The 25,743-nt window shown below is 42.4% G+C and overlaps 1 protein-coding gene and 1 long non-coding RNA gene across 3 annotated transcripts in view; one reads left to right on the plus strand and one right to left on the minus strand.

Moving 5' to 3' along the window:
- ARSB (arylsulfatase B) overlaps positions 1-25,743 on the plus strand; it is a 170,332-nt gene that overhangs the window by 59,524 nt on the left and 85,065 nt on the right. For both annotated transcript variants that reach the window (XR_014310136.1, XM_082724787.1), the window contains exon 5: positions 24,515-24,758. Coding sequence is in view for 1 of the 2 variants with exons in the window: in XM_082724787.1 (XP_082580913.1) it covers positions 24,515-24,758 (244 nt within the window). In the remaining variant the exon portion in view is untranslated. The remainder of the gene's footprint in view (positions 1-24,514; positions 24,759-25,743) is intronic.
- Positions 4,558-6,744, minus strand: LOC309861021. The gene is made up of 3 exons (XR_014309731.1): positions 6,398-6,744; positions 5,209-5,368; positions 4,558-4,804 (listed from the first exon to the last, which is right to left on the minus strand). It is a non-coding gene; the product is annotated as an uncharacterized lncRNA (long non-coding RNA).

The raw sequence follows: 25,743 nt of genomic DNA on the forward strand, positions 1-25,743 counted from the left end.
AAGACATCAGGTTTCATGTTACCTTCTGTTTCACATCCTCTCCCTCCTTTTACTTTTTTTTCCTCCAAATTAATGAAGTCTTTGTGTTTCATAGAAAGCTCTTTGACCTTCCCCATTTCTGCCCCTAGGGCATCTTTTCTCTCAGGGTATAGAGTTAGCTCCCCTCAGACTGACTGTGAGTGTTTTACTAACCACGAGCCTCAATGTAGAATAGAAGTTCCTGAAATCACTGGTTTCCTTTTAGTGACAGTATCAATAGCAGCTCAGAATAGCCCTTTATGACATGACTGATGGAGCTCAAAAAAGGAAGCCAAGAGCTTACATATGTCGCCCAGATAAGTTGTTTCAGTTGAGGTGGCCGCAGTAGTTAGTTGGTCGAGTAATTATCAGATAACTCAATAAAGCATCCAGGAAAGGAATAGGAAACAGAAACCAAACTGATTGCACATTGATAGTGAAGACCAGATTTATTTGACCTAAGGGAGTGTTTCTGTCAGAGTTGAACTATGCCTCTACTAGTCAAAAATATACAAATAAGGAATGAAAAGCAGTTCAAGAGCTAAGAAAGTAGTCTTTTGGTTGTCAAAATACCTGGAAAATTAACAGGAATGTTTAATATCCATAAGAAGACATTCATGGGGGCTCCTGGGTGGCTCAGTGGGTTAAAGCCTCTGCCTTTGGCTCAGGTCATGATCCCAGAGTCCTGGGATTGAGCCCTGCATCGGGCTCTCTGCTCGGCAGGGAGCCTGCTTCCCTCTCTCTCTCTCTGCCTGCCTCTCTGCCTACTTGTGATCTCTGTCTGTCAAATAAATAAACAAAATCTTTAAAAAAAAAGAAGAAGAAGAAGAAGACATTCATGAAGTATAACGAATGTCGAGTATCTTGGCACCATCATATGGCTTTAAGGATTTGTGGCCCCCTCCACTGTGATATGTGAACCATCCTTTTCCAGCAAGTCTGGCACCAAGGATTGGCAGTGACGTGGAGGGAGTGTTTCTGTCAGAGTTGAACTATGCCTCTACTAGTCAAAAATATACAAATAAGGAATGAAAAGCAGTTCAAGAGCTAAGAAAGTAGTCTTTTGGTTGTCAAAATACCTGGAAAATTAACAGGAATGTTTAATATCCATAAGAAGACATATATATATATATATATATATATATATATATTTTTTTTTTTTTAACAATTTGGCTCTAAAATATTATTTTTCTCTCTAAAAAAGGTATTCCCTAGTTCATTTCTTTCTTTTTTATAAATTAACATGAAAAATAGTATTTTCTAAACTTTGGATTACCAGAATAGATTTTATTATATATTAAGCCACACGTATTTTAGATTGAATATCAAGTTTTTGGAAGAAATTCTTAGTATCCTCATTAATTTTTTAAAAAATTACTTTAATCATGCTCTGACCAAAAAAAAAAAAAAACCATAATCATGGTAGAAAACTCTTGAAAGATATAAGGAGAAAAATGGTAAATTATTTGTTATCTTACCACTCATGGTAAATATTTACCTTTCTATGGTAAAAATTTCCCTGACATTAAAAATTCTTCAAAAACAATTTTCAATAATAACAATCATTTTGAGAAATCATGATCTAGGTGACTACAGGTAGATAAGAAAGGTATTTTTCCCACTGGCTAAAAATTTGGGTACCTTAGATATTTGGGCAGAAGCACATACAGTGTCAGAGAATAATTGTAATGTTTATAACATGTCCAGTTTGTAAACACAAACAGGCAACACTTAGTCAGCGTTGAAATCTGAGTCATTTTTGTAAAATAAACTGGTAAGTACCATGAGGTTTACATCTGATCATATGGTGAGAAACTTGAAAACCAAATAAAGTAAATAGATTCCATCATGCAGCAGGATAGGAAAAATACTAAATCCATCCCAAACTGCTGCTTTTTTCTGGGACTCAGCCTACCTTATGATACAGAAAGTGAATTAAAACTAAGTTTTTAAAAGCTCGGCTCCCATCATGTTATTGGCTGGCAGGAAAAGGTCTGGGGAAGGAGCCCCTGCCCTAGTCGACCAGGGAACATTCCTGCAGGATCCCACTGACTCCCTGAGGCCTGCCCGCAAGGGTCAGCATGTTTTCAGTAAACAGGAACAAAGCTTTTAAGTGATCAAAATGATAACTGGATTCCTCTGTCTAATGCCTTGAATAATCTTTCAGCAAAACTTCTTTAAAAACCATTTCTGACCGTCTGTTCGGTTTTTATGAAGACATGGGAATGGATAATGGCATTGTGAATTGATCCCAAGAGAGAAAAGTTTCCGTAAAATATAAGTGCCTTAGTCAGGTAGCTGGAGAAGTTCCTATCTGACCACTGTTCCCTTTCCTGAGTTCAAAATATACCCTCTCCTTGGCCACGTGGTGGTGTGTTGCCTGGCGGAGGGAAAGGCTGCTGTTGCCATAATTTGGACCCGTCCTGCACTTCCTGACCCACCTGCTGTGCCCGTAAACCTGAAACCCTCATGGCAAATGGGTTTATTTGCTTTTCCCCGAAATGTGCTGTCTCTTTTTTACCTCCTGCAGACAGAAACTGACAGGTCCTTTTCCTGCTCGCCAAAAAACCATGATGGGAACCAGGTGGAGATATGGCTTTTAAAAATGTAGTTTTAATTCATTTTGAGTCCTATAAAGTAGGCTGAGTCACAGACAAGCTGTGGGCCTCACCAGGCACTCTATGACTTCCGTTTCCTCTGGCAAACCCCTCTCAGTGCACTGTGGTGATATCACTGTTAAGAGGACAGAAATGGCTTGCCAGCAAGAGATCTGCCTGTGAGCTCTTAGGGCCGCCAGGTAGCATCACTGTCATCCATTTTCTCTCTTTTTCCTTAGTCTTCAAATCCATATGGTCTCGTGTACTACAAGAAGGGTATTAACCAACATCACCGCAGCCATTTGGGTTACAGATGGTGAAGGACAGGTTACATAACCATTCATTAGAAGTGTAGTTCCAGGGATGCCTGGGTGGCTCAGTGGGTTAAGCATCTGCCTTTGGCTCAGGTCATGATCTCAAGGTCCTGGGATCAAGCCCCACACTGGGCTCCTTGCTCGGTGGGGCGCCTGCTTCTCCCTCTCCCCCTGCTTGTGCTCTCTCTCTCTTTGTCAAATAAAAAAAATAAAATCTAAAAAAAAGAAGAAGTGTAGTTCCAGAATTGGTGGGAGCTTGCATTGACTCCTTGGTTTTTAAAACAGCTACTTTGAATGAAACCCCTGGAATCTCCAAGATGGTAATTGACCTTACTGTTGTGTATACTGAGGTCTCTATTTCAGAATCTCCCCAAGTACTCCCTTTTTCTGTCTTTTTAATTATTATTACATTGCAGTTAAATAATGTGATAAAGGTTTGGACGGGCTTCAGGAGAAGTGTGACTGTGGCTTTGTTTCTGACCAGTTGGGGCATTTCTCACATGCTCTGCATCTTTCTTGACGTCCTCGTCTTCATGTTGATCTCTCTGATACCGCTTGAGATTCTGTACTCCACCCGTGGAAATTCAAATACTTTCTTCTAGGCAAGTTCACAATTTTCTCTGTGTTTGCAGGCCAGCTAGAAAGCCCACCCCAAAGATTTGGATTCCCAAGTGATTCTGCCGTGTAGCCAGGTCGAAGGGTGAAAGCCACTAGTACGGTATAGACTCAGAGACTCATTATTATAAAGCCTTCTCCTTTGCCACATTTTTTCCTTCCTTAAGAACCATTTTGCCCTTCAGGAAACAACTACCTTTATAATTTAATCCTCACAAAAGTTAAGGATCAGCCATTTTCTCTTTGTGTGACTTTTTATGAATATTTTGCGTTGATTCCGTACCCGTTTGTGTTCTTGCTTCTTTTTCCGCTTTGATTTTTCATCCACATTTGACCAGTGATTCAAAAGAACAATAAAGGATACTGAGTAAAACTGGTTGACTTTAACTAACTATACATCTCTCTCTGAAGTAATGGTTCTCAGGGCATAGACCCAGAAGCATCCTCATCACCTGCGAACTTGTTAGAAATGCAAATTCTCAGGCCTCTTCCTTAGACCAGAAATTTTGGAGGTGGGACCCAGCCACCTGTGTCTTAACAAACTTTCTAAGGGATTCTGATACATGCTATTGTATGAGAGCTGCCCTAAAGAGATTTTGTATGTTCAGGTAGTTGGGTTTTTAAGTGTGCTTGGATGTTTTTGAAGCAATCATTGTCTAAACTTACAAAGGATATCACACAGATAGAAATGGAAAGGATATTATATTTCTTTTTTTGTTTTTGTTGCTTTTTTTGTTTTGTTTTGTTTTTAGGATATTATATTTCTAAAGGATATAATGCCCGGCCTTCCTACCTTTTTATCTTCTAGAAATTTTCGTATTCTTTTCTATTCTCAGAAAACCCATGCATATCTCTGCCTTTTTGCAACCTGAAATTTTAGTCTTAAAATCAGTTGTATTATCATGGAAACTTTGATAATCAGTGCTGTTTAAAAATTTATTGTCAAATATGATAGAATAATAGATGGAAGAGTGACTAATGAAATCTTCAATTTTTACTTTTTCATTTGTGTATTTTTTAACTGAAACTTCCAAATGGAATTATTCTTCTTTCAAGGATTTTATTTATTTATTTGAGAGAGGGGGAGTGTGTGTGTGCACACTACCATGAGCGGGAGTGGGGCAGGGGGAGAGAGCATCTCAAGCAGTTTCTCTGCTGAGCACAGAGCCTGACGTGGGGTTCAGTCTCATGACCTGAGCCGAAACCAAGAGTTGAACACATAATCGACTGAGCCACACAGGCGCCCTGGAACTCTTCTTCCTTTAGAATACAGACATGGATTATTTAAAGTTACCTTTAAACAGATGGAATTGTTCTGTAACAGACCCAAAGGCTGCTCTTACCAGAGGGACATTTTTACAAAATTGAGCCCTTTTGGGAAGGAAAGTGTGAGCATGAACTAACATCCCGGATTAAATGATGAAGAGGAGGATAAGGTCATTGGCTGTGGCAGAAGCAGACAGAGAGCCCAGGTTTCTGTGCTTCCAATTCAGTATTCTCTGCACAGAAAGGCCCTGCCTCTAAGACTGTACAGTTTACCTCATTGGTTGGATCTTTGTCAAGAGCCTGATCCAAGTACAGTTTTTTGTTTTAATATATAAAGCATTTGCAAGTTCTTTCAAGAGCAGCCCCTAGCTTCATTTAACTCCCTCAATCCCTCTCACCTCTGTGGAGTTGGACCAGGAAATTCAAGGTCTAGCCAGGAGCACCTGAAGAGTTAAAAAGACAACCAGCCTGCAGAGTCGGAGAAATTGATGTCAAAAACAGATGTTCCTATCCAGGCTTTGCTGGATTCATAAGTCAGGATCAAGCTAGCATGGATGCCTGCACATCAAAAAAAAAAAAAAAAATTGGCCAGTGCTCCGGAGAAATGAAGTGTTGTCCCCTCATCTGTGACTCCTCTCCAGGCTTTGCTGCATGGGAGCCCTGCAGAGGGCTCCTGGGAGACCAGCGGCCCTGACGCTCCAGCCTTTCACTCGGAACGCCCCCTCGAATCCTCTGTTTGCATTGTTGGTGTTCCGCCCAGCTGCCCGCACGGCCCCTGCCCGTTTTCATTGGCTCTGGGGATTGTTATTGGAGCGGCTGACAGCTGTCTGCCAGGCTGTCTGCAGCGGCCTTCCCGTGCTCCCCCGCTGCTCCCCGTCGCTGCCCAACTTCACAGCACTATTGTTCCTGTTGGGCCTTTTGCTTAAAATCTTTCCCAGCTGTATCCTGATATGGGAAACCACTTAAATTAGCTCCAGATTGCTCTGTTTATTTTTCGTTAGATAAGCGACAAAATACGCTCCCTGCAGCCTGCCGGCAGGAGGGGGGACCTGGGAGGGGGATGGGGAGCGGGGGACCCAACTCTTACAGAAGGTCGAGTTCCCAGACAAGACTGTGAAAAGGCACAAATGCCATAGTCACTGGCCTGGCCACTGACACGTGACTGTGAAGGCCTGGCCAAGCAGTAACTCTGGATCCACGCACACCTCCTTCCAGAAAAGAAAATCCAGGCCTTGGCATGATGTCACGCAAGATGGAAGCTGAGTTTCCATGAGTGGAAGTAGATATATCTCCATTAACCACAGGTCTGGTTCCCCTGCCAGCTGTCCGGGCTCTCTGCTCAAGGCCCGGATTGTGACAGGAATCCCCTTTTTCCTTTAAACTGTCTTTCTGTCCAGCAATGCCTGGTAGCTACGGCCCAAACCAGCTAAAGTTTACCGGCCTCCCTCTATGCTCGGCCCTTGAAAACGTTCGCTTCTCTGCCGTAATTTAACGCTAGAAATCCGAAGACGTGGAGTCACTGCCGTAGGTACTTTCCACACAGCTGCAAGTGAAAATTCACAATGGACTTGGCCCCCCTGCACTCACCCGGGCCATCTGTCAGCTGCTCTTGCCACAGCCCCTCCGGCTCTGTGGGGGTCTGCTCCCAGGGCCTCCCGGGCAGGGCCTCTCTGAATGCTTCACAGTCTTTTCCAGTATAATCAATACTGTCCTAGAATGAAGATGTTGCCTTTGTGATTGTAGGAATAAACCCAAATAAAATATGAAAAGTAAACTTCCGGATGTTTCAACTCAGCTGAAACACGTGAACAATGCCAGCAACCAGCTGAGTTACAACAATTATTGAACATTCTGTCTGTTGGTAATCCAAGACTCCGCAGGAAAGAGCCCATGACTCACTCTGGCATGACTGGGCTTTCAGTCGTCAAGAGGGAAGTCCTGGAAAGCCTTTCTACCAATGGAGAGAAGGGGACAGAAGAACAGGGTCAGGAGTCATAAAACATCCTTAGAAGCCACCCCTTGGTTTCCTTTGGGGCACATAAACTCTGTGTCAGAAAAAGGTACAAAACCAACTTTTGAAGAATAATTAACCTATCAAGCCCTCTGGTGGAAGGTGCCTTTTCTTCTCCATCTAATTCGGGCAGGGGATTAAATGTTACCTGCTCTAATTGCCCAGTTTTTACCCCCCTTTTTTCCCTCTGTGTCCTTTTTTGGTCCTATGGACAGTCTTGTATTTTTCACATGGACCAGGCTATTCTGTGGATGATCTGTCCCTTGAGAGTAGGGACTGTGTTTGGACCTCTGTCATCTGGTCCCACTGTGCACACAGCAGTCATGGGTACTTCGCAGGTGCTTATTAAGTCCTTTGAAATCACTGCTTTTTTTTTTTTTTTCTTTATGCTTACCTGATACGAGGTGGCATTCATTCTGCTGCTGTATTATCCCAGACAAGCAATAAGACAATAATGGCAACAACTGCAAAAACCATATCGCAATTCTTGTTGGCCAGTTCTCATCACAATCCTAAGCATACCCTTCCAGCAAGGGGCCAGATGGAGTAAGCCAACTAAAGCCTGTCTTCCTCATTCATGGCTTCACCTGGAAACTCTGGAAAATACAGAGGGCAACTATTTAGAGCAACTGAAAACTGCACAATAGCAGGGGAACAGTGAATGGGAATGAAGTCAAAGCTTTATCAGTCCCTTATACCCGGGGTGAGTTTTACGGGATTTGTTCTCTCTTCTCTGTCTTTCAACTTGGACCCAACGAATTCTAGAACAATGCAGCAGGCATTGGCAGCAAAATATTCAGGTGAGACCCTCTATTTCTAAACAGCAGTTTGGCAAAGTGGTCCTTTGCTGAACAATATAGGGGAGTTACTATTTTGTTCCTTTTGTTTCTCCCCTGCCCCGCTGCACAGCCAACCCCAGTTGAGGACCTGCATTTGTGTTTGCAGTGGGGGTTTGGGTGCCTGAAATCCCAAAAGAAAATTCTCTCTGACCAGAGGACCAGTGAAAAGGAGCCCCCCTTTTCCAAAGAGTGTGGGAGAGTTTCATTACTTCATCTCTTTTTATTTTGCTGCTTTTCTCCCAAAGGCAACCTCAGTTGTATGGAAATCAATATAATAAGGGGCTAACACCTGAGAGAAACCTGTCTTTCTGACCAGAGGAACAAGGGAAAGGGGACCCTATGAAGCTAGGAAGTATGAGGGGAATCTTAGGATAGGGGTGGGAAGAGGGTCCCCCAGTTCTGTGTATGAACAGATATAAGCCCCAGGCTCACCTCTAAGCTGTGCATGTGCCACACAGTCCAAAGAAGCAAAGCAAAGGCTTCAAGAACTCAGCAGTGATATAAACTACTACCCAAGTCCCAGACTAACTCCTGAGGGGGGCGCATACTCGGTGGGTGAACCCAAACATTATAGCGAATCCTTTTAAGAACTAAACTGACATTATAACCACTATTCACAGAAAGTGAGGTGAAACTTGCAATCAGAATCTAACTGGGTTGGTTGTCTACTAAAACAAATATCAACATCCTTGAGAAGGTTTTAATAAGACCTAGAGTCTTACAACTAGATATTCAAAATGTCCAGGGTACAATCCAGAATTGCTCACCATATAAAGAACCAGAAAAATGTGATCAGTACTCATGGAAAAAGATTGTCAATAGATGGCCAATGCTGGGATGACCCAAATTTTGGAATCATCAAATGAAAATTTTAATGTAGCCTTTATAACCATTCTCTACAAGATACAGTTGAATACTCTTAAAATACATGGAAAAGTGAAGTTCTCAGCAGAGAAATAGAGACGAATGAAGAAAGGGAGAGAGGAACAGAGGGAGGGGAGGTGGGAGGAAACCAAACTGAATTTTTAGAACTGAAAAATACCATATCTGAAATTAAAATTCACCCTGTAGGTTCAGTAGCAGAATAGTAGTGGAAAGTGTCAGTGAGCTTTAAAACAGATTGGTAGACGTTATGCCACCTGAAAGAGAGAGAAAAAAAAATTGAACCAAGCTGTAGGGACCTATGGAGCAATATTAAAAGATCCAACATTTACATCACTAGAGTCCTAAGGAGAAGAGAAATGTTGGGCAGAAAAAAAAAAAAAAAAAGATGAAGGAATAATGCCTCAAAACTTCACAAATCTGGTGAGCTATACATATATACGAGATCAGTAAAATCAAATCAGGATAAACCAAAGGAAACTACTCTCACATTGTAATCAAATGCTGAAACCAAAGATGAGGGAGGAAATATCTCGAAAGCAGCAATCCCAGTCGTGGAGATGTAACCAACAGAAATGGAAACATGGTTATATAAAAACCTGTACCCACAGCAGCCTGTTTGGTAACTGCTGAAGGCTGGAGCAAACTCAGATGTCCTTCCACTAAGCAACAGTTCAATAAAACTGTGGCACCCCACTGCCGCGGACCTCCCTGCCACCCCACAGCATGAGCCATGGATACGTGCATTGGTGTACATGAATCTCAGTTGCATTGTGCTGAATGAGAGAAGCCAGACCCAAACAAGTTTCACAGTGTAGGATACTTTTTTTTAAAGATATTATTTATTTATTTATTTATTTTCCAAGAGAGAGCATGTGTGCACACACACATATACACGCACACACATGTTCAAGTGGGAAGAGGGGCAGAAACGGAGGGAGAGAATCTCAAGCAGGCTCCCCACTGGACTGTGTGCTGAGCACAGAGCCTGATGCGGGGCTTGATCTCATGACCCTGAGCTCCTGACCTGAGCCAAAGCCAAGAGCCTGACCCTTAACTGACTGAGCCATCCAGGCACCCAAGCTTAATTCTTTGTATAAGGCCCTCTGGAAAAGGCAAAACTTTCAAAGATGGAACAGACATTAGTGGTTGCCAGGGCTTAAGGGTGGGGTGAAGGGTTTGATTATAAAGGAGCAGTACAAGGGAGTGATTCTGGTTTGATGGAGTTGTTCTGTAATTGTGGCACTGGTTATATGACTGTCAAAATTCATAGATCTCCATACCAAAACAAGTGACTTTTACTTTATGTAAATCATAAAATAAAAAAGAAATCACTAACATACCATTTCATCGCTGATAAGGTTAATGTATCTTCATAATTGTGCGAAGTATGGAAAAGATTCATGTAATCTCTTATGTATTTTGAAGTCATTTTCCACTTGATTCCACATTAAACTTGCAGGAAACTAAAATGGAATAAACAATGAAGCAGTCTCTTTGGATATGTACGAAGATTTTTCCAAAAAAGAGTTTTGTGTCTCACATGCCAGGCAGATGTTTTATAGGGTCAGCTGATCACAAAAGGCCCCAATGAAAAATTGAAAAGGTTAAAAGAAGGGTCTTTAAGAGACACCTTGTTGCCAGTAGAGATCTACTGTTTTTCAAAGAAGCCAAGTCAGTTTGATGGGTTGGTGAAAACAAGAACAAAGAATCTGACATATCTTGGAAGCTCTGGGTTTTCATAACTGTGGTGGTATTCAGAGGGCCCTGTCTAGAAGAATCACATCTCTTGTCCTGAGCAACTGCCTTGCTTGTGCTCTGAAATATACATGGAGTAGGCAGGCTGGGACTATTCCCACAAAGCAGAATGTACATGTTCCTGTGACACCAGGGAGAGTTTTCCTGAAGGTAGGATTTTTTTTCTTCAACCTCCCTCTCATCCAAAGGGCATAAAATACAGGATAGATGTATAATTGTAGTAATTCCATGCTTAACTTTTTAAGCAACTGCCGAAGTATTTCCAAATCAGTAAAGCCATGTTACATTCCCCCTGGCAGTGTCTTAGGGTTCCAGTTTCTCTGTATCCTCTCCAGCACTTGCTATTGATTGTAACTATCCTACTGAATGTGTAGTGGTATCTCCTTATGGTTTTGATTTGTATCTCTCTGATGACTAATGATACTGAACATTTTTTTCATGTGCTCATCTTATTTGGAGAAATATCTGTTCAAATGTTTTGCCCATATCTTAATCTTTGTTTGAATTTTAATATCCAGGGCGCCTGGGTGGCTCAGTGGGTTAAAGTCTCTGCCTTCGGCTCAGGTCATGATCCCAGGATCCTGAGATCGAGCCCCACATCAGGACTTCCTGCTCAGCTGGGAGCCTGCTTCCTCCTCTCTCTGCCTGCCTCTCTGCCTACTTGTAATCTCTGTCTGTCAAATAAATAAATAAAATATTTAAAAAAAAAAGAATTCTAATATCCATTTTTATTTTTTAAGTATGTTGTGAGGTAGGATTCGTCAAGGTTGGGTTTTGTTTTGTTTTGCTAGGTATCTGATCACTCTAAGAATAATTTGTTGTATAGACATTTTTCTCAGTTGGTTTGTTTTGCTAAGTATCAGATAATCATTTAAGTATTGTTCTTTTACCAAGCTCCTCTTCTAGTACCATGCTGTCTTGATTACTGTGGTTTAATATAGTAGGTCTTACAGTTAGGTAGTGTAATTCTTTCAACTTTATTCTTGTATTTGAAAATGATTAGGATAAACATCATGTGATCATCACGATAGTGGTAAGTGGAGTAATGTTCCGCTTTCTTCCTTCAAAGATGTGTGCTCAGTTTAAGGCCCTGAAACTATGGGCATGTTACATTATAGACAAAGGGGAATTAAGGCTTCAGATTGATTAAGGTTGCCCGTTATCATACCTTAAATTGGGAAGGTTATCTTATAAGCATAATGTGATCACAGGGGTCTTTAAAAGGGGTCTTTAAAAGATGAGAGAGGTACCTGGGTGGTTCAGTCGGTTGACCATCCAACTCCTGATTTTGGCTCAAGTCATGATCTTAACGGGTTGTGAAATTGAGCCCCATGCTGGGCTCCCTGATCAGTGGGGAGTCTGCTTGGGATTCTCTTTCTCCCTCTCTCTTTGCCCCTTCTTTCTCTCATGCATGTACTCGCTCTCTCTCTCTCTCAAATAAATAAATATTTTTTTTTTAAAAAGTGGGAGGGGGGGGCGCCTGGGTAGCTCAGTTGGTTGAGCAACTGCCTTCGGCTCAGGTCACGGTCCTGGAGTCCCGGGATCGAGTCCCGCATCGGGCTCCCAGCTCCATGGGGAGTCTGCTTCTCCCTCTGACCTTCTTGCCTCTCATGCTCTCTCTCACTGTCTCTCTCTCTCTCAAATAAATAAATAAAATCATCAAAAAAAAAAAAAAAAGGAGAGGGAAAGAAAAGAAGTTAAAGTAATACAATGCAAGAAAATCTCAACTAGCTATTGCTGGCTTTGAAAAGAGACAAAGAAGGTCTTGAGTCTAGGAATCCCAGTGGCTTCTAGAAACTAGAAGCTAGAACCTAGCAAAGAAACAGGTTCTCCCCTACAGCCTCCAAAAGGGATCGAAGCCTTCCTGACACATGGATTCCCAATGAGATTTGCTTCAGACTTTTAACCTATAGAACTACGAGATGACAAATCTGTGATGTTTAAGCTATTAAGTTTGTGGTAATTTGTCATAGCATCAACAGAAGCTGAATACAATGATGCATTATCATTTTTGTATATAGCTGGATTTGATTCACTAAAATTTTAAAGATTTTTGCACTTTTGTTTACTGTAGCTTCCTTCCTTCTTCCTCTCCTCTCTCCCTCCTTCTTTTTCCATCCCTCCCTTCCTCCCTCTCTCTCTCTCATTTTTGTAATGTCTTTGGTTTTGGAATCAGAGTAGTGCCAGCCTCATAGAATGAGTTGGGAAGCTTAGGCTTCTCTATGCTCTGAAAGAGTTTGTGTAGAACTAGTAGTATTTCTCCCTAAGTGTGGGACAGAATTTGCCAGTGAAGCCATTTAAGCCTGGAATTTTCTTCCTAGGAAGTTTTTAACCACAAATTTCAACTTTCTTAATAGATATAGAGCTACCTATGTGTTTTTGAGAGAATGTGAGTAGGTTCTTGAGAATTAGTTGCTGGAAAAAATGGTTAAAACTTGGTTAATTTCCTTTTTCCAAGAAAGAAACATTCTTTCATTGTATTTTTGAATATTTTAGTGCAGTTTAATTTGTTTTAGATGAAAAGGAATTCCTTTATGATGAGATTATGCAAAGAAAAGTACAAATAAATTGTGTATCAGTAGTGAGGCAGTGAGTCCTTCTGCGCCAGGAAATCTGATGTCCATTTAGCTTCCCGTGCACTTCATCCATTCACATGGGGCACGAATATACCCGCCACTGCGACAGGTACATTTACATGGTAAACCAGTTGACGTTCTGATATCTATAGCATTTATAATTGTTCTTTTCTGAGAGCTGGGGCTGCTTTCCATGGGCTAGTAGAATTACTTCTGAGCTCGCAAAGCTTTAGGCCAGACTCCAAACTACAGCAAATTTACAAAGTAATGAATGTTATCTGCCAAGCCTCTTGACAGCGAGGCTACTACTTATCCCTGGCTGTATGTCCCAGTTTACCTTCACGTAGGCCACTAGTTCCAACTGGAAACATTTTGGAACTTTGGTTAGTTGCTCTGGCACTCAGTGGGCAGAGGCCTGGGATGCACACGCCCCTACTAACACCACACAATGAGGGGCCGCCCCGAGGCTTGTATACCTACAGATGTCCTGCTATGTAGTCATGAAGATTAAAAATCATGCTTATGGTTTTTTGAGTCTAGAACCAACTCAAGTATGCATGTAAACACAAGGCCATTTTCATGTGGTTTGCTACACACTTACTCTCCTAATTTTTATTTTAGCATTCATACCTGCCTCTCTGATTTTTCTGTACTTCTAGTCTACAACGGCCTCCTTTAAGCACAGATTTATTCAAATACGTAGTACGTGAAATGATCTAACTGCTTTGTTCTATCTTCAAGGATTGAGCTTGCATATCCTCATATGAAATACGAGCTAATTGATTACTGTCCTTTTTATTACATTTAGAGTTGTTTTAAAAATTAGGTGTGTAGGGCTCCTGGGTGGCTCAGTTGGTAAGCAGCTGCCTTCAGCTCAGGTCATGATTCCAGGCTCCTGGGATCGAGCTCCACATTGGACTCCCTGCTCAGCAGAGAGCCTGCTTTTCTCTCTCCCTCTGCCTGCCTCTCTGCCTACTTGTGATCTCTATCACTCTGTCAAAAATAAATAAATAAAAATCTTTTAAAATTTTTTTGAAAAGTTAGGTGTGTAACTATAATATTTTGTCTGAATTCCATTATAAGACAGTATAGGGAGCACTATAAAATATTGGTTATAAAAATGGGGTTTCAGATTGAAAGGCTTGAGAACGCTGATATAAACAAGCTTTCTTTTCTCTCCTATTTCAGAACTTTCCCAGTCCTTATGGTTGCTCTTATACACAAAGGTAAAATCTGTGAATGAGTCCACAGACGGGTCACAGATTACCACATCCACAATAAATACTAAACAACTACAATAAAGATGGATTCACCTTCTATTTCACCTGCAAAATAACCTAACAACTATTTTGTCTGTCCGGCACAGGGCATCCAGCCGTAGCACTTACACGTATGTGCAATGATGACAGACTTCTGTCCAGGAACTTAGATATGCAAGAAGTGTGACTTGCTTCTGCTCTTCTCCCCAGAAATGAACATAATACTGCTTGCTGGGGGTCCATTTCTGTTGGGTGAAGGAAACCTGGGGTCAGTCCGTTCAGATCATCTCAGTCAGTTCAAGGTCTCTTTGCCCCATTGCTGGCTCCCATGCAGGGACCCAGCACGCTGAAGCTGAGGAGTGTCTGGTGCACAGCCATTCTCTACAGAAACCGCCTTTGTGCAGGGCCTTTTTGTATCATGCTCCCATCTAGATCCCGCCACAACCCCCTTACCTATGGAGACTCGGACCATCTCTTGCCATATCTGTGCTCTTCTCAACAGCAAATGAAAAGCATTCATCATTGCAGCTCTACCCTCTTCCATACTGTGCTAAGAGGGCCACTGAGCCTGCAGTCATGGTCGTCTGTTGTGGTCTCACCACACTGGGCACAGGGAAACGCAAAGGGCCTCGCCGTCCCCTTCTTCGTATTCCTTTACTCTCTGCAGAGACCATCTCCAGGGCTCTGCACCTTTCTGATTTGTGGATTCTAGTCTGTGGTGAATGAGGGAGCCGCACAGCATACATATCATTAGAGTTGTGTCTGAGACTAAGTGGGCGCTGCATTAGGGTCTGATTGCAGGGACTTGGTGATGCCCACTGTGGTTATCCAGGGGCATTTATTTTGATTTGATTTTTTTTTTTTTAAATCCTGGTTTGTGACTGTTCAGGAGACACTGAGTTTCCCAAACCCCTTCCTCCCTCCCTTCCTTCCTTCCTTCCAATTTTTAAATTTCAGTTGAGTTGACACACCACGTTAGGCTAGTTTCCGGTGTATAGCATAGTCATTCCCCATCTCCATATGTAATACTGTGCCCACCACTAGCGCAGCTGCCGTCCGTCTCATACATCACTCTTATAGTACCACTGACTATTCCTTGTGCTGTGCCTTTTATGCCTGGGACTTCTCCAGCCCATGACTGGAAGCCTGTATCTCCCACCCCCCTTCAACCATCCTGCCCATCCCCCTGTCCCTTCCCTCTGACAACCGTCAGTGCGTTCTCTGTTTTTATAGGTCTGATTCCACTTATATTTACTTTTTTAGCTTGCGCAGATGTGTGGAATCACATGGTATTTGTCTTTCTCGGACCTCTTTCTTCCCACACCCCTCCATTTAGCCTCTTGCTTCTCATTAGGCACAGAGCCCCACTGCTTCCCACACTTTCTCTTCTGCTGCCTTCCCTCCCCAGCACCTGGTTAGGATGTCCAGGGTCACCTGATTTCTCCTCACTCGCCCTGGGTACCTCCCTGTAGAAGGGGTTCTGACACCAGGTATGGTCAGGAGGACCCAAAACCAGTTGGTTTTGCTTTGGCTTTGGAGCAATTGTCATCAGCAAATCCAGAGGAATTGTGTTCTTTTATTTTTATTAAATATGTATTCAGCATTTGTGTTATTTGTTAAATTCTCTTAAACTTTGTAGTACCTAGGTATTTTGTGTTGTTTTTGTTTCTGTCATTAAATGTTTTACTCTTATATGGTTCTCCAAAGAGGATTGTGCTGATGACTTGTCTCTGTTCCATAAGTAGACACTCATACCTCAGTGAGATCCTTTACCATTTAATAAACTTCAGAAAAGAACTTTGGGTACAGAAAATAAGAATCAAATATCTTTATGGCTTCTACATAAGAAAAAAAAGAAAAAGAAAAAAGAGAAGAAGGGAGCTTTGGGCAAACAGAATTGCCTGTTCACAGAGTTTGGTTTCTTGGTTTTTCTGGGAAACCCTAAGGACAATGTAGTTGGTGCTTGCCCAAATGGAATAGGTTACCTTTTCTGCCTTAATTCTCTCTGAAAAATCAGTGCCCTCCATTGCCATCTTTGTTGCCGTACAAGGACTTAGTGCACTTGTAATTATGTAACTGCAGTTCTTTTTTCTCTCTGTTGATGGTATTTTTACTCTTGCTCTTCTGAGACCTGACAGACTCTGAAGAACTTCTGTGACTCGTTTCCATCTGTTATTTCTTGATTAGCATTACTGATGGATAAACAGCTAGCTAGTAAAAAAAAAAAAGAAAAGAAAAGAGAGAAAAGGAAAAGAAAGAAAGGAAGGAAGAAAAGAAAAAAGAAAATTCTGGTTTGAAAAGGGAGCCAAATAATTCGTGAGTAAACTGTGATACTTCCTCGAAGTGCCAAATGACTTTTGTTTGCCCTGAAATTCATAACTTCATTAGTTAAAGATATCAAGCATTCTTTCAAGATCAACCTGAAGAGAAAACAAGAAGGCCTTTAATTTTAAAAGAGTCTAGAACAGACATGTGGTATTTTTGCTGGCCCTAAGTACCCTAGACACGGGGCTTCTGGGCTACTTGTTAGGGGATCGGGAATATCGAGATTAAACCCATGCCTCCTAAGTGAGAGAAACTCACAGCATTCTGTATTTATCTTACAACTTAAGTTTAAGGCTCACTAAAATCTGTGACCACCAATGCTTTCAACTACAGAAAAAGTACAGTTGTTTGCCTACTGTAATAACTTGGGACACCATTTTTTCAGTTTCCATTTCCATTTAGTTAATTAATTATTTAATTTTTTAAAAATTAGCTCTACACACAGCATGGGGCTCAAACTCACAACCTCAAGATCAAGTGTTGCATGCTCTATTCACTGAGCCCGTCAGGCACCTCCCATTTTAAGTTTTAGAGACCAGTTGTTTTCCATCTTTTATCCTTTCTTCTTCTTTTTTTTGGTTTCAGGTTTTTTTTTTTTTTTTTTTTTTTTTTTTGTTTCTTAATTCAAATGTTATCACTGGCCATCAGGGAAATACAAATCAAAACCACTGTGGGGCGCCTGGGTGGCTCAGTGGGTTAAAGCCTCTGCCTTCGGCTCAGGTCATGATCCCAGGGTCCTGGGATCGAGCCCCACATCGGGCTCTCTGCTCAGCGGGGAGCCTGCTTCCTCCTCTCTCTCTGCCTCTCTGCCTACTTGTGATCGCTCTCTGTCAAATAAATAAAATTCTTTAAAAAAACAAAACAAAACACGGTGAGATACCACCTCACACCAGTGAAAATGGCTAAAATTAGCAAGTCAGGAAATGACAGTTGCTGGCAAGGATGTGGAGAAAGGGGAACCCTCTTACACTGTTGGTGGGAATGCAAGCTGGTGCAGCCACTCTGGAAAACAGTGTGCAGGAAACTTCCTCAAAAAGTTGAAAACAGATCTACCTACGACCCAGCAATTGCACTATTGGGTATTTATCCTAAAGATACAAATGTGGTGACACAAAGGGGCACGTACACCCCAATGTTTATAGCAGATAATGTCCACAGTAGCCAAACTATTGAAAGAACCTTGATGTCCATCCACAGATGAATGGATAGAGATGTGGTGTGTATACACACACACACACACACACACACACACACACACACACACAATGGAATACTATGCAGCCATCAAAAGAAATGAAATCTTGCCATTTTCAACAATGTGGATGGAACTAGAGGGTATTATGCTAAGAAAAATAAGTTAGAGAAAGATGATTATCATATGATCTCTCTGATATGAGGAATTTGAGAGTGGAGGTTGTGCCGGGTAGGGAGGGAAAAAATGAAACAAGATGGGATTGGGAGGGAGACAAACCATAAGAGCCTCTTAATCTCATGAAATAAACTGAGGGCTGCTGGGGGGTGAGGAGGTAGGAATAGGGTGGCTGGGTGATGGACACTGGGGAGGGTATGTGCTATGGTGAGTGCTGTGAATGATGTAAGACTGATGATTCACGGACCTGTACCCCTAAGCCAAATAACACATTATATGTCAATTAAAAAAAAAATGTTAGTTAACATACAGCACAATACTGGTTTCTGGAGTAGAATGCAGTGATTCATCACTTACCTGTAGCCCATCCCCCACTCACATCCCTCTAGTCTTTCAATACATTCCCGAGTCTTCCCATCCTTAAATTTTAAAGGAGAGATAAAATTTCACTGGTATCTCATCATTATAAGCAATGGCATTAGCCCCATTAAAATGAGGAAATCTTTAACTGCCACCCTGTAAAATCTCCCTATTTTGCCCTTTCCTTAGATCTGTCCACTTCCCTGATTTTTGGTGGCTGCATCATTTATCTGGGGTCTGGTTGCCAATCCCATTCCAGCAGGACCCTCCCAATCCTGGTTCTTTTATCCAGATGTAAGGTCTGACTCTGTCTGGGAGTAGGCTGGGAGCATTCATCCATTTGAATGCTGCAAACCATTTGAAATCCTTACAAATATAACTGAATAAAGCTTCGGTTCCTGACACTTCATTTGAATCACAGGTTATGGTCATTGTTCGTCTTTCTTTGATAATTGGTGAACTTTATTTAAACTCCTAGAAACAGAATGGTGTCTCCTAGCTCTGTCCCCAAAGTAACAGCAAAAGCTCTCAAATTCACTCTGTTCTTATGGATCTCAAGAAATCACCTATAGAGGAGAGCATATAATTGAGAAGGGCTCTGTGCAGAAAATCCTTTCCTGATGAATGCATGGTGTTTTAGAGTGCAGCTGTAACACTTAAACATAGTGTATGTGTAATATGTACCCAGAGAGGAGACGGTTTTGCTCTGCCTTTTTTGCTGCTGGTGGCAGCTAGATACCCTCTGGCTTCTATCGAGTCATCATTCAGCTCAAGTTTGCCTTAAGTTCTGGCAGCAGTGTTCTTAAGAGAATAGTTAACTTAATCTTGAATTAAGAAGCCTTGATGCAGAACACCCCACTATCCAATACGTAAGTGAGTAAGGGACTGAACGTCTGCTCTCTGTGCCTGGGCTCTCCCATCTCTGACCGTGGTCTGCCCTGTAACGTCACTCTGGTTCCGGCTCTTCCAAGAGAACCATGAATGGAGAGATCGTATCTCTTTTTCTACTCACTTCATGAGAGAAAAAGCCTAGTCTCTCTTCTTGGCTGCCATTTCGCCAAAGCTGGGGTGGTCCCTGGCACAAGGTGAGCCCTCCCCAAAGATTTGTTTAAGAGCTGAGTGAGGACTTTCTTCCTGTCCAGGACCGAGTTCTTTGAAATGCTCTCGAACAATCCCCTTTGACTTCAGTGTGACTGATCAAGGGCCAGATTGGATAAACAATTCTGGTATTGTGTGTTTGATTTGCTTAAATCCTCATGGGGACCGGGACCCACCCCTGACCCCTGCAATGTCCTGTTAAATAAGCAGGACCTGTGTATGGAACAGTTTCCTAAAAGTGAAGATCATGGAGGTACTGGGTGAAGGCTCAGAAAACACCATCCCATAATCGAAGTAAATTTTTAGTGCCTTCAGTCTCAATTTTTGGTAGCCTTTTTTCTCATTTGTTTATTGTTCCTTACCCACAGCCTCCCTCACCCAATTCTTGAGCCCTTCCCTTTGGTGCGCCCTGTGCTAGGTCCTTGTATTTGTTCTTGGGAGGTAGAGTTCCCTGGGAAGACGAACCCATGAACAACTAGTTAACAATATACAGAAATAACTTTGATATACAGAGAGACTATCTAGGCAGGGTAGCAGTGCAGGGCGGGGTGGGGGGAGGGGCAGTAAGTGAAAAGTTAACAGAAGTGACATTTATCCTAAGAATTAAAATTTAAGTCAGGCAGGAAAGATGGAGAGCATTCCAGGCAAAGGAACCAACACATACAAAGGCAAAGTCATCATGAAAGGGCAGGACATATCCTAATGACAGGGCAAAGTTAGTTCTACACGAATGAAGCACTGGGCATTTTTTTAAATAGATTTTATTCTTAGGTAATCTCTACACCCAATGTGGAGCTTGAACCCACAACCCCAAGATTAAGAGTTGCGCTCTCTACTGACTGAGTCAGCCAGGTGCCCCAGCCCAAGGCACTTTTTATGGAGGGGGGCAGGTGTTGATGCCCAATAAGTACGTAGATAGTAGGTTTACCTAATCCTCTAGGTGACTTCTAAGACATATATATTAACCCTCCAATTTACATTAGTTAAAAATTAAAAAAAAAAAAACTGGTCTAAAAAAATCAACCATCAGCAAGCAGGTCCTCTTTTTTCTTTAGAGGAGGAGGCATCTTGGTATTTGAAATCATGTTGTCTACCCATCTGTCACACTTACATTGCTGGCCCTGTTCAGAGCCAAGTCTAGGCACTGGCGCAAGACTCTCGGAGCCTTTCTTGCTTTTTCTTTCAGGATCCCTGAGTCAGAATGAGGAGGATGTATTGGGTAAGTCTGGATGAGGAAGCAATGAGATAGAAACACACAACTGATGTTCATGGCAGCCTTACACAGCCAAGTCACAGCCTTACCCTATTGGGAGTAGTCCTAAGAATTAATATTATTGTTGTGGTTCCATCCTAACTTTTATCAGCTGGATGAGGATGAGGCTTCATTGTCATACACTTTATACATTTGCTTAGATCATTGACCGACCAATGTTTTTATATCACTTTTTGACAGTTATTTTTGTTCAGGAAGGAATAATGAAGTGCAATTCACCATCTGTATATGACAACATTTGTTTTATTTTGACATTTCTTTTCTAGACAGCAAAATGTTTATAATTAAGTTTTTCCTCTGCCAGAAACATTGCTGAAAAGCTATTTCCCTGGAAAAAAAAAATTCAGAGCTTCCTTTACTAGTTGGAGTCCTCTTATTTTGATTTGGAGGGTTTTTTTCATCAAGAAATCAGTCAGGAAATGAAACAAGAAAATTTTCTTGTGAAAATTAATTCTTAGAACACAAGTTAACTTTTGCCCAGAAGAAAATTAGGAGAGCAAGTGAAAAGAAACATGTCTGAAATGGGGATGCTTCTGTCATCTTTTCAAATTTTAATTTGTCAGACTGAACAGTCTAGGAAACCATCCCAAATGAGCTTGTTGTATTCTTGCTGCTACTGGCACATTTTTTTTTTTTTATGTCCATAATCCCACCCCCTTCTCCCAACCCCCCTGGATCCATAAAACTGGATCAGTTTTATGTCCAACTTCTTGAACTACCCAGGAGACTGTGCCAGAACTGATGCATGGCACCGTATTTCCTAAGAACCCAACTGTGGATCCCACCGCTCTGTGGTTGAGTGGCGGCCGTCAGGCAGGCACCCGCTGTGTAGACGGAGACCCCTGGCAAAGCCAAACTGCCTTCTTCATGGCACTAGTTGTGCCGTCAATGCTGGGACAAGGGAGTCCAAGAGAAGTCGTGGTGTGCCCGTTGACAGTGCTTTCTCTGCAGGGTGCTCTTGAGAACGTGACTGATGACAGAGGACAGAATCCCTTCTCACTGCTAAAGGGAAAAGCAGCCCAGTGAGCCAGTGGCAAAAACAGTCCCGCTCCCCCCTCCCCTTGTAATTTGCGGAAACACCCCCAGCTCTGACGGTGGCCACAGTGGCCACCTTTTCTTTCCAGCACAGTCTGTTTCCTTTTGGACTGGTACCTGAAGGGCTGCTCCCAGAGTCAGATAGCAGACCCAACCACCCTCCTCCTCCTCATGGCCACATTTCCTCCACCGCTGTCATCTCGTAATTTTGTATCGAGCATGAGCAAGTACATGGAACTGAAAGAGACATTGTAGAGTAGTATCTCAAAGGAGCGCATCTGTTTAAATGGGAGAGCAAGGGCGCCTTCCACAAGCCCTGGACCAGTATCGTTTATAGCAGTCTAGATAATAGAGCCAGATAATCATGCTGGCTTAGCCCTTCTTGACCTCACCGCGGAGTGTGAACATTTCTTTCCAGTGTCCTTTGGTGTAATATGAACAGCTGCTCTTTTTAAGTTTTGAAAGGTTGGCTCTGGGTGATGGATACTCTGAAGTATACAGAGTACAGAAGAAGACCCTCTGTCAAAGATGGTGGCATCTTGTTTTGAATACACGGGTTTGCTCTTGTAAAGTTGAAAGCGTAGTTAATAAACTGACTTGGGGGCCACCTGGGTGGCTCAGTCATTAAGCGTCTGCCTTCAGCTCAGGTCATGATCCCAGGGTCCTGGGATGGAGCCCTAAATCAGACTCCCTGCTCAGCAGGGAGCCTGCTTCTCCCTCTTCCACTCCCCCTGCTTGTGTTCTCTCTCTCGCTGTGTCTCTCTCCATCAAATAAATAAATAAATAAAATCTTAAAAGTAAGCAAACAACTGACTTGGGTGACTGGGCCTTGACTTTTGTCAAGAAGAGACATAGGGTTTACGGAAAGGTTCTTACAAGTCTGTGATGGTAAATGGTGAGACAGATTGTCACCCACCCATGTGTTGAAGAATTGTCACCTTCATGTAACCTACCTCCACTCTTCTCCCTCCTTCATGAAGCACAGAGAAGAACCAGGCACCTCGTGTGCTAAGGATCTGAACAGAAGCCTCCTTGGCAGGAGAGCCTTGAATTTCTTATCCACCAGCCACAAGGGTTCCTCTAAAGGGAATTATCATCACCTTGAAATAGCATCACCTTCTGCTGTATCAAAAGGAAGAGTAAACCCTTTGCTGAGACTGTGACTTATGGTTTTCATAGAGCAGGGAAGCATTCCGTGGCCTGTAGGTGTAAAACCCATTTCATACTGGGGACATTGAGAACATGACACCCTGGGGGCTGAAAGCACGTGGGAAGTCACACAGACCTTGTTCAAATGCCTGCTTTGCCACTTAATAGCTATTTGGACTTTTAAAAACTTCTTTTTTTTCTAACAACGAAGTGCTTATGATACTAGACTGAGTTATAAATATTAGCTACCACTTACTGAGCACTAAGGGTGTCCCAGGTACCCAGCGAAGCAAGGATCATGAACAGTGTCATTTCATTTTCATCATAATACCTGAGCTGAGAATTCCTATCTCCTCATTGAACCTAAGGAAACTGGGGCAGCGTATTGTCGTGGGCCGCGCGGCCAGTGTGTGGTTGGCAATCAGGCTTCAATTCCAGGTCTCTCAGACTTCAAATTCTGGGAGAGATAATGTAAACTTGAAGTGGTGCATAGTAGGTGCTTATGAAATGCCAGTGCTTTCTCTTTCCATGTGTTTCCTGTGGCATTGGTCTTAATTTCTGCATTGGATTTTTTTTTTTAATATTTTATTTATTTATTTGAGAGAGAGACAGTGAGAGAGAGTATGAGCAAGGAGAAGGTCAGAGAGAGAAGCAGACTCCCCATGGATCTGGGAGCCTGATGCGGGACTCGATCCCGGGACCCCAGGATCATGACCTGAGCTGAAAGCAGTCGCTTAACCAACTGAACCACCCAGGCACCCTGCGTTGGATTTTTACATACAGTGTTCTATAGACATTAGGTCTGTCCTACTGCCCTCCTGTGGTTCATTTGGATAACAGTGATTGAGGGGGAGATTTAATAGAGGTGTAATATGTATGCAAATAAGTGTTCTTTCAAATGCGTCTGTGGAGTCCCCCAAGTGTATGGATACTTTTGGAGATAACCCATGATATTCTATAACCTCAATATATAAGAAGTACCACTTTTTTCCCCCTATAGTCCAACTTAATTGCTAACTGAGTTCCCCCCAGCTGGTAAGATACTTAATTTCAGTCACTCTTGTAACTTCTCCTCAGGGTTCAACTTCAGTTGTCTTGGAAGAGAACCTTTCTCTTCCCTGGCACAGTGCATCAGATGAAGCTTTGTCTTGCCATCCTGTCAAGAAGGGAGGGATTTTTCTGGCAGTTATTTTTTCCACCCAACTGCTGTGTTTACAAGAAACGTCTAGCCCACTGGAGACATGTTCAAGTTTCACACTTAAGAGTTCAAATCACCAGGAAGGAGAAGTTTAATTTAGTTACCAGTGTAAAGGTTAGAAAGTTTTTCCTAGTGAGTAAAATTAAAAGGTCCCCGCTCATCAGGAGCTTTAACTCACTGAGTATAATGTCACTTGTGGTTTCTTTTTGTGCACCGGGAGGGGCTCCAAGTACCTGGTTACATGAAATTACACACGTATATTTGCAACTAAGTCGTTAATTATTAGTACAGGGCTCTCCCCCAAGCAGATATCCTGTGAGGACTTGCTTTTTTTTCAGAGACCTTGTCCAAGGGGATTCAAAGGTCTCACATCAGATTGGTGCCATGCTGCCCTCTGATTATGTCTGTGTAATGGATGGAGTGTCGGGCAGGAGAGGGGAGGTTGGGACAGGAGCCAGTAAGGAGGGGGCATCTTTTTTAGTTCTTAAGTACCATCTAAAAGCAACATAGAAGTCTTCTGTTCTTAAATGTATCTTGCGTTGTCCTCATGCAAAAACCTAATTGTGTTTCAGATAACGGAGGACAGACTTTGGCAGGAGGCAATAATTGGCCCCTCCGAGGAAGAAAATGGAGCCTGTGGGAAGGAGGCATCCGAGGGGTGGGCTTTGTGGCAAGCCCGTTGCTGAAACAGAAGGGTATAAAGAACCGGGAGCTCATCCACATTTCTGACTGGCTGCCAACCCTCGTGACCCTGGCGGGGGGAAGCACCAATGGCACCAAACCTCTGGATGGCTTCGATGTGTGGAAAACCATCAGGTACCTGCTCATCTTCCTTTTTTGCAGAAAGTGCAAGAACAGCCTGACAGGATTGAGGGGAACACGATAGCTTTTGTATGAAAATAATTTGGCTTACAAACAAATAATTTTTTTTTGATGGAAATGTCTTTAGAAATATTGTAATTATATATATTTAACTCCTGGATTTGAGATTGTGGCCCTGTGTTTTACGCGAAGAAGATAGTCTTCTGCTGCTCATCCTCTACAGGTATTTTTTTAAGCGGAGAATCTTTCCAAAGGGGTAGTATAGGGTATTGTTTGCTTCCTGCCAGGGGTCGGGGACCTGCCCTCTCATCTGCTAGGAGAATGGAGGACCACGCAAGGGATAGAGCTAGAATGTGAGCCAGGGAGTATCTAGTGAGCACCCATTTTGAACCACCCCTGTTTTAGGGGTGGAGGAACTAGGAGTAAATAAGACAGGAAGATCCTGGCTTTCATGGAGCTTATATTCTAGTAGAGCAGGGTTGGGGGGTAGGGGCAGGGGGCAGGGGAGAGGGGAGAAGAAATAAATAAACACATAAATAAACAAGATGACTTCTGGTAGCAATGAACACTATGAAGGCAATAAAACAGCGTATTGTGGTAGAGAGAGCGGGCAGAAGTACACTTAGGAGCAGTAAGAGTAAGAGAAGTACACTAGGGAGCAGAAGCCAGACTCAGCCTCAGGTATGGTGGCAGTCCTCTTCCTGCTTAGCCGCCATGGTATAGAAAAATGGCACCCAAGGTGGGGACATACACACCTTCAAGGGTGCAGGAAGAAAACTACAAGTTATATTTTTATTTATTTTACCTTTGCTTAACAATATGTCTTATAAGGTAAATAATATATTAGAAGATTAGTACCTATATCCAATTTAGAAATAAATATGCATATATTGGAGGTTTTTATTTTTACTGATAGAATGGCAGTTGTCTAATGCAATAGTATTTAACCTCGGTTTGGTGTTATAGAGGGAGAAAAGTG

The sequence above is a fragment of the Mustela nivalis genome (assembly GCF_964662115.1).
Source record: "Mustela nivalis genome assembly, chromosome: 3".
NCBI lineage: Eukaryota > Metazoa > Chordata > Mammalia > Carnivora > Mustelidae > Mustela > Mustela nivalis.